General features: G+C 30.0%; 1 protein-coding gene across 3 annotated transcripts; it reads left to right on the plus strand.

Annotated features, from left to right (window-relative positions):
- Positions 1-86: 86 nt before the first annotated feature.
- Positions 87-6,989, plus strand: LOC107441734 (translation initiation factor eIF2B subunit delta). Of its 3 annotated transcripts, XM_071186071.1 has the most exons (3): positions 122-296; positions 576-649; positions 4,208-6,989. In XM_071186071.1, the coding sequence occupies exon 3, from the start codon at positions 4,214-4,216 to the stop codon at positions 6,479-6,481; it is 2,268 nt and encodes a 755-aa protein (XP_071042172.1). In that variant the 5' UTR covers positions 122-296; positions 576-649; positions 4,208-4,213; the 3' UTR covers positions 6,482-6,989. The 3 variants fall into 3 exon arrangements, with proteins under 3 accessions (XP_015910585.2, XP_071042173.1, XP_071042172.1); XM_016055099.3 differs by lacking the exon at positions 576-649 and having other exon boundaries at positions 87-296; XM_071186072.1 differs by lacking the exon at positions 576-649 and having other exon boundaries at positions 115-500.
- The last annotated feature ends 2,553 nt before the right edge of the window (positions 6,990-9,542 follow it).

A 9,542-nucleotide genomic window follows, 5' to 3' on the forward strand; every position in this document is an offset into this window, starting at 1 on the left:
TTTGGATTTCAAAAATTTTTATGGTACATTTTTCCATTTTGCTAAATTTTTGAAACAATATTTTAATAAATTTATATTATTTTAATAATTATAAAAAGTAAAGTGAAAACATGAGAACAATGATGAATGATGAAACAAAACAAACAAGTAAATTTTCAAAAACTTCGACTTCCCAAAAAATTTATTGATTATTGAAAAAAACAGCAGTCTTGAAAATTGATATTGGTTATTGAAGATGATCCATTAGTAACGATATAAAAAAATTGGCTCTGTAATTCTTTAAAGTTATTGTCAATGTAAGAAATGAATTATTTTTATTTAAATGCCCTCGTGTCTTATATTTTTATATATTGCTTTGCCAAGAATTGGCTCTGTACTTATTTAAAGTCATTGTCAATTTAAGAAAGGAATTATTTTCATTTAAATGTCCTCATGGACTATAATTTTATTTATTGCCTTGCCGAAAATTGGCTCTGTACTTATTTAAAATTATTGACAATGTAAGAAAGGAATTATTTTTGTTTAAATGCTCTCGTGTCCTAAAATTTGACAATTATTATTTTTACTTTTGATAGAATGACATGGATATTTCCGTATCGTGATCTGTCGCACCAATTACAATCGCCAAATAGATCAGGGGTCTGTCCAGGTACTGTATAGCGGTATCTTCACAAATTCAACTTTAGGAAACAAAATAATTTTTTCTTAAAATTTTATTTTCGTATCCCTTAAGAAACGATAAATCCATATTTTTGTGTGATCTTTTAATATAATTTTTAATTTTTCACAAATTATGTCTAAATTTTCACAAAATAGGTACCTCTCAGAAAAACCTATACAGACCCCTGTAGATTTTATTGCAATTTTTTAAAAAAAAATATGAGGATGTTCGCCTGTGGGTGGCTACGATGTATACCTTTCTGTGATGTTTTTTTTAGTTTTTCGCACGCCACTGCCCGGAAGTTTCCAAGACTTGGCGATTATTCTGCCACAGATCACGATACGGAAATCTCCCCAATGGCATATTTGTGACATTCATATTTCGAATTTGTTTCGTGTGTTTTTTTTAAACAATATATTAATGTTTGCATAGTAATTGCTAGAACATGACACTGGAATACCAATGCCACCGATCAAGTTAACAAAGTTGTTACTCTTCGTACTTCAATTGGAAGTAGTTAAATTTGTTGAACATTAAGCATATTAAATTAAATTGTTTAGAGTGTCAATTCAGATTCCTCATGGTTTGGCCAATATTACTGAAACTTCATATTTGGTTAACATGATAATTCTTAGTTTTCATTAAAGTCACCTTCAGGTCACTGCAATTTTTGTTCGTTGTTATGCGGTCAGTTTTTGGTTTATTTTCTCTTTCCACAAATAAGAGAAATGTGGGGCACTTAGTTGTAATTTTGTTTATTAATAACGTAGCAGAGACAATAATAAATTGCATTGTCTGAAGGGTTGCAAAATTGGGTATATTTCCCTATCATGATTTGTCATGCTAACTGCTACTACCCATGCGCCTAGTATATTTTAAACTTGCAATTTTAAAATAAAAAAAACATTAAGGTTTGCCCCGGGGTGACTATGAGTTACACCTTTAGAGTTGGTCCCCTTTTGTGATGTTACATTTAGTGTCTTGCAGGCCTCTGCCCGGAAGTTTCCAAAATTTAAGCGATTATTATGTTTAAGATCATAATACAGGAATTTTCCTACAAAATTAAAAGTAACTTACTACCCATTTCCACAGACTGATAAATCAAACTATTTTTAAAATTACACCCTAAGTTATAGTATTATTGAGCATATTTTATTGTGTCATCTATATAATTAATAAAATGATTTAGTTTTCCCATTAAAAGCTTGTTTACATATGGCTCCATGTTCGAAACAAATCTAAGCGATTCTGTTCAATCGATAACAAACGATTCCTGTATTTATTTTTTAATGCCACCATAGTTAAAAAGTCTCTTTCACATAATTAAGATGCCACCAAAGGAATTTCTATTTTTAAGACTTCTGTGACCCAAATGCTTTCACTTTAATGGGCAAACCATAACTTAGGAGGAATTTCTTGATAACTGTAGCTTGTACCTAAATAATCCCCAAGCTCCAACATCTCTTAGGGGACAAACTGAAGGAAAAAAATCCAGAAGAAGACTAACTTGAAGAGTTTGACAGTAAAAGAACACATTGGGGAGCCTTGAAATTAGTAGTTTATATGGTCCGAACATTTGGGAATATGGTTACACCCCTAACACTTGCTTAAAACGTGATAAATAAATTGTAACGAATAATAGTCCTTTGTTTCCCTTGAAAAATTTATCTTTTTTTTTTTTCCCTTAAATAGTCTGGGGCAGAGGTTGCAAAGTAGTCATATACTTAAACCCGACTTATGCTCAATTTACTATTGAAGAAACATTACTATTTGTACTGAATATTTTAACTACTTTAATTGTAACAGTATTATGGAAATACTCAGTCTGCTCACATAATATATTGCCAAAGAGTCATGCCGAGACATTTTCTATAAAGCAGGCTAAAAGCGTTATGATCATCTGGCTATAGTCTGAGAATAAGAATAGGTGGTGTGTCCAGTGGCAGAATCATGGCGTTACAGGAACTTCTTGTAGAAAGATCTTTCTTTTGGGGATGCAAAATTTTGATATACTTTTGAACTCAATGTTTTGTAGAGAAATAAGGGTTGAAGAACAAGTGTTAGACTAATTTTTAGTTGAAAAACTTCTACCTTTAAAAATTTAGACCTAAGTTATAAAATTAAGAAGATTATGCTGCTTCCCTCGATGTGTGTAGACTTTTTTTTTAAACCGAAAATACTTATATTGTTATAAATTGGTTAATTTTAAATACTACTACTATTAAAATTATCTTGTGGATTGATATTAGTGCTTGTGAGGTTTAGCGCAGAAGGCCAGGTAAAATTTTGTCTCGGTGGTGGTACTCAGAAATGTTAGCTTCTTATTTGAAAGTGGTTTGGAGTTTTACTAACCACAGAGGTCGGTAAAGAAGTTGATTTTTTGTTCATTTTATAACCGAGGGTGCAAAGCTGAATTTATTATACTCAACTAATGGTTAATTTAAAATTGAAAGAAAAATTTTCTCTCTGAATTCAAGCTATTTTTTCAATAAAAATAGCTTGAGATTTAACAAAATATACTTATATTAAGTATAAATGATTTTGATTAAAAAAAACAGCTTTGAAAAGAAAAAAATTGAATTTTTTTTACGTAAATTAAAGTTTGATTGACTAATGACCAAATATCAAATAAATGTCAGCTTTGTTTTAATTTTTTTTAAAAACAAAAATGACTAATTTATTGTTTTAAAAAAAATCTACTTAATTATTACACTTGTGTGCATTTAAATAATTAAAAAATGAAAAAAAGGAGTAAAGGCAAAAAATGCTTTTTAACAAAGTATAAATTATTAAAATGCAAAATACGCCTATTAAATTGTACTGCTTAAAATGAAAAAAAATGTTTTAAGATAAAAACAAGGAAATTTTTTTTTTATAAATAGCTTGAGTTAAAAATGAAATAATATCCAGCAGTCGCAAAGTCACAGTAGTCCCACTAAAAGTGATCTAAAAGAAACATTGTTAAATCCTGACAAAAAAAAGTTCTGCATGGAAATCGTAAAACAACAGAAGTCCCACTGAAAATAATTTTGAAAAAAATTTTAAATCCCAGCAAAATAATGCACAGTAACAGAAATCCCATTAAAAATAATATTCCAGGAACGTAAAACCTTGAAGAAAAAAAAGATCTTGGAAAAAAACTGCATTGTGTTCTACATTTTGACACTGATCCACACATAAGATCCCAACACGATTAAATTTTCTTTCCCATTCAACTTCGCGAAGCGAACATCTTTGTTTTGTAGCTGAAGTAGCTTTGCAGTAGTAATCAAAATCATGTTTGTTACGCTCATTAACAGCGTTTGATTAAAGATTCTTTGATGTTAAATGATATGTGTCTTGTTATAACAGTAGCTTAAATCAGAGTAATAATGCATTGCGAGAAACGAAAGCCACTATATCGGCATGACAATGTATGTTTTAAATCGATATTTTGTGTTGTATCAATACATCACCCAGTCCTAATAGTAGCATTAAATTCATTACAAATATTTTTGTTTAAAAACTATTATTTTATAAAATGTAATTTGAAATTTTTCTCTTTAGTAAAGAATGTCTGAACCTCAACAAAGTCAGAAGAAGAACAAAAAGAAAAAGAAAGCAAACAAATTAAATGGAAACCAACATGAATTGAAAAGTCCGGAAGAAAATCTCAAAGAAAATGATGCTCAGAAGTCTAACATAGCCCTTGCTGCAGCATTGCCACAAAAGGTTGGCGTAACGACTACATTCAATGATGTTGAAGTAACCATGATGAAAAATGAAACCGAAGTAACTAATGGTACAACTAAAAAAAAGAAGAAGAAGAAAAAGAAACAGCAGCAATCAGCTGAAAATGCTGGTGAATCTTTACCTAATGAAGAAGATAACCAAAGTTTATTGAATTTCAAAGAAAATCACATAGAGCTCGTAAACCATCCTGAAATAAGTGTTACAATTTCTAATTCCCCTGTCGTCCCTTTGAAGGAAACTACATCTGAAGATAAGACTAATTCTGTTAGTGATAAAAAAGAAGCATCTGAAGCTCCAAGTTCGAATTCTATGAAAAAGAAGAAGAAGAAAAAAAAGAAAAAGAACTCTGAAAGTGAATCCGCCCCAGCTCCTTCTGCTCCAGTTCCAGCAAATGATGACTCAACTCCTACTTATGTGAAATTGCCTGCCGACGGTGGTAATTGTGTGCTTTTAGTTAGCCACGACAGCTTTTCAAGTGCAAGTAGACAAGTGCCCGATAATAATGCATCTGGAAATTCTAAAAATAATGTGCCAATGGTTGTATTGAAAAATCCTGAACTTAACAAAACTGAAAGTAACGTACCATTCGCTCACGCAGCTGCTCAAAATGAAAACAGCTCTTCAGTCAGTATATTTCCTGTGTACTCTGATTCAAACAATGAAGAAAAGAAAAAAACTGATTTCAATGTTGATTCGAGCCTTAATAAAATAAGCAACATGATTAAGAACAAGGAAGAAAACTCAGTATCTAAAAATGGTGATAATGCTGAGGTTAACAGCACTGTGACTGAAGATGGAGAAGAAAATAAGCCCACAAAAGCACAGTTAAAAGCAGAAAGGCGTGCCAAACAAGAAGCACAAAGAGCTGCTAAATTAGCAAAAGGTACTGAAAAAGACATTAAAGCACAAAATTCTGAACAAACTAAAGTGACAACGAAATCCAATGAACAACCTGTATCTAAACAAGTCGTTGTTATCAAAGATGTCTCTCCCAATAAAAGTATTTCTAAACCACCTGTTGAGCAAGAAATACACAGAAAAGTACAGATTTTTTCTCATTTGCCTCAGCGTAAAGATTTACTGTCAAAAAAGATAACATTTAATAATTCAAAAATACCCCCACCCATATTAGAATTGGGTTCTCACTATGCTAAAGGCATATTGTTTGGTTCAAATGCACGATGTGTTGGCTTTTTAGGTGCTGTTAGGCAAGTTATAGTGGACTATCAAACACCTCAAACTAAAACTCTTTCTAAAGATTTGGAATCTAAACTTCAAAACTACTTTGACTATCTTAATAGTTGTCGACCTCTGTCAGTTAATATAGGAAATGCCATGAAGTTTTTAAAGCACCAAATTAACCATATACCAGAAGGAATGGATGATGCAAGAGCCAAGGAAAGCCTTTGCCAGTCTATTAATGATTATGTAAGGGAAGAAATTCTGCTAGCTAAAGAAGCAATTACTATTTCAGCATCGGCAAAAATCGTCAACAACGACACCATCTTAGTCTTTGCCTACTCTTCACTCGTAAAAGATGTGCTTTGTAAAGCCCATGACCAAAATAAAAAGTTTCATGTCATTGTTGTTGACTCCAGAGCCAAGTTGGAAGGTTTGGAAATGCTTCGCCGGCTCGTCAAGCATGGGTTGCAGTGCTCGTACATATCTATCAATGCTGTTTCTTACGTTATTAAAAAGGTTAATAAAGTCATAATAGGAGCCCATGCTTTATTAGCCAATGGATTTGTTATGTCACGCTTAGGGTGTAAAATATTGTCACTAGTTGGTTCTACAAATAGCGTTCCTGTTCTAGTATGTTGTGAAACTTACAAATTTTGGGAAAGAACACTTACAGATTCTATTGTGCACAATGAGCTCGGAAATCCCGATGATCTGGTAACGATGAGCCTCGATAAAAAAGATAGCCTTCTAAAGTGGCGCGACTTGTCTTCTCTGCAAATATATAACCTTTTGTATGATGTAACACCATCAGATTTCATTTCTGTAGTCATAACAGAAAAAGGTTTAATACCATGTACTTCCGTTCCTGTACTTTTAAGAGTTAAACATGCTGGTTTGCAAGAATAGTTAAATTATAGTTTGTTATTTAAGGATGAGCAGTTCTCTTAATTATCTCTTAAAGTCCGCTTGGTAAAATATTTAGCATAATAAATTATTTATTTTTTGAAAGGAAGTCTTAAAAAGATGGATTTGAAAACAATGTTTATAAAAATAGAGAATTTTAATTTTTGTGTTTCGCATTTATCTGAATTTAATGAAGGAAAGAAGAAAAAAAAGATACTTATCGGTTAGCTAAGCATAAGTAAATTCAACTATCTTTTATTTATTTATCTTGGGTGAGGGTCATTTTGTTTTGTTTTTAAAAAATAAAATTTTTTAAAAAAAAAGTTGAATTTCCTTTCATTAGGCTAACCGAAAGTGCTAAAAAAATTATCTGTTCAAAATTATTGTAAAGATTTTTGTTACATTTCAGATCATGCAATTCAAATGTATTTTTGAAGTTAATTTGTGAAAATTGATTTAATCATAAATTTTTTGAAAAAAATAATTGAAATAAAGGAAAATTAAAACCTTGCATTGAACTTTTTTTTTATACAATGTTTTTTACTAAGAAAATAAAAGGGAGATTTTAAATAAAGTAATAAATGTTGAACTCATTTGCAAGCTAGAGCCTGTGATAGAAAATAAGTTTCTTTCTTTTTTTGTGAAGTTAGAGTTTCGATCACAAGCAATCATGTGTTCATTGGTGGGGAAAACATCCCTTGAAGCCATAAACTAGGCAAGTGACAACTATTTATGGAGCTTAAATGTTGTAAATTATGATATTTTTTTAAGCTTGCTGCTAAATTATATTTCAGGAAAGCTTTAAATTTTAATCAATTTATTACTGTCATTCTTACTAAAACAAAGGAAAATTAAACTCAAAATTGTTGCTTTTTATTTTGTGATAAAAATTACTTAAAAATCTTTTCCTTTTTTGTTTGTATTTTCATCTATCAGCTTTTTCAATTCAGATCTTATAAAAGTGAAAATTCTTAAGTTTTGAAAACATTTAAACTGCTTTTCCAAGCCTTATACCTAAAGCCCTTTGTGCATAAATATATATTATTATCTTGAAGATTCTAAATTAAATTTTAGTGATACAAAATAAATTAGGTTTAAAAGTTTATGTGTGAAAATTCATTGCACTTTTTTGTGCATGAGGAAATGAAGATTGCAATTAGAATTTATTCTTTTTTGTCAAAAGGCTTTAAATTAGAGAAATCTAAAAACAATCTACACAAATTTGAACCATTTGTACGTTTGGTGTTTTAATGTAGGTATCGATGGAAGAGAGGCTTTCTAAGGTTGTCGTAAACTTCTTGATGCTAAATGTTAGAGGAACCTTTTACCGCTCTAAAAATATTCAATAAGTGCCACCTGAATTCTCCAAAATTTAACATCAATAAATAAGTGCTGTGTGGCTATAACTATCCCCAAAAGTTCTATCCTCCAAAGAATCTCGTATTTTTCAAATAATTATCATTACTCAGTTGTGGTTTTCATTTTAGGCAGATTTCTGCCATTTAATTATTACATGGTTTGAGAGCATGTTCTGTTTTAAAATCTTAACCTAGATATGAAATCAATTTAATCAATATATGGATAATCTTATTTAAGCAGCGTAACTTTAACATACTCTTCAGGTGAAGAAAAAGAACTATTACCACTGTATTTATATTAGGTGCAAATTTCCAGCAGTCATTATTTAATTAAGCATTACTGGTATCAATAATAGTTTTGCATTTTTTTATTGTCTCCCTAATTAAGAGCTTTTTCTTTTCTTTTTTTTACATTATATTAACATGTATCAGCGGTATCTAAATCGACTTCACAATCCCTTAAATCTTATGAAAATTCTGGGGTCGACGTACACCAGTAATAAAGTTGCACATTCGTTGATAGTGAAATATTGATAAATTATAAATGAGATAGATATGGATTAATTTATCCCTTTCAAAAATTATTTTAATATATATACAATTTATTTTGCATTTTCTATACATATAAAGTTTTTTTTTTAGAAACACTACTTTAAATTACGTTTAAAAAATTGAGATTAAGAAAAGTTAATTTAATTTATTCACGAGTCTTTCAGAAATATTTTCAGTGGTCGACTCGTACAACTGACTTGTCAGAAATTTACTCATAATAAAAAATAGGGTTTGACTTATACACTGGGATGTATGGTAAGTTCAAAAAATAAAATTTTCTTTGCTAATTTAAGCTTTTATGATGTTGGAGCACAAATCTAATAACCATATTTCCAGTCTACTAAAGACAGAATTGCAATTAAAAGGACACATTGAAGCTGTTTCTGACTATAATTTGATTATCACTTGAATATTATATGCCCAATTACTGAATGATACTCAAGTTAAATGTGTATTTATAAAATTTTATTTCATTAAATCAAATTTCTTCTCAATCTTAAATATTTATGTAAAAAATGTCAAGCCATCAAGGAAAACTTAGTCGTTATGTAGACACAGTACTAGCTGCATAGTTATGTTATTTAGTACTTGCTATTGTGCATCAAAGATAATTTTCTTCCACCACTCTTTGAAATAAGTTTGCAAAGCATAAAAGTCGTGTTTTATATTAATTTTTTTTTAAAAAAAAGTTTAACAGATTAAATAGACACAATGATAAATTTCGGAGGTGTTCTATAAAAGCTTTTTACATATGACTTTTTTAAACAAAAGCTATAAAAAAATTTAATTTTAATAAAATTATGTTAGTGTCTTCTGTTCCTTCATGGAAAGAATGGATTTTTACCTATGGATTTGTGTATAATTGTTGTATTTATCTGTGTGATATATTTTTTGGTTCATGGGCTTTAATTTTGAAGATCAATAAATGTAAAAGTATTTTCTATGTGTTTTTTTATTTTATTTACTGGCATCCAAACAGGCGGTTATAAGGATTTATATAGCATAGATGTAGAAAGATAATGACTGATGAAACTGCGCTTCCATTATGGAATTAGTTAACTGAATTGTCACGTTAGAACTTCTGCCATTTAACTTTCATGTTACTTGGAGAAAAATTACATTTTTGATAGTAATAACAATTCCACCCATAATTA

The sequence above is a fragment of the Parasteatoda tepidariorum genome, chromosome 10 (genome assembly GCF_043381705.1).
Source record: "Parasteatoda tepidariorum isolate YZ-2023 chromosome 10, CAS_Ptep_4.0, whole genome shotgun sequence".
Classification (NCBI taxonomy): domain Eukaryota; kingdom Metazoa; phylum Arthropoda; class Arachnida; order Araneae; family Theridiidae; genus Parasteatoda; species Parasteatoda tepidariorum.

Coding starts and splice junctions, on each gene's coding strand:
- LOC107441734 (XM_016055099.3), top strand. CDS start 4,214: ATGTCTGAACCTCAACAAAGTCAGAAGAAGAACAAAAAGAAAAAGAAA.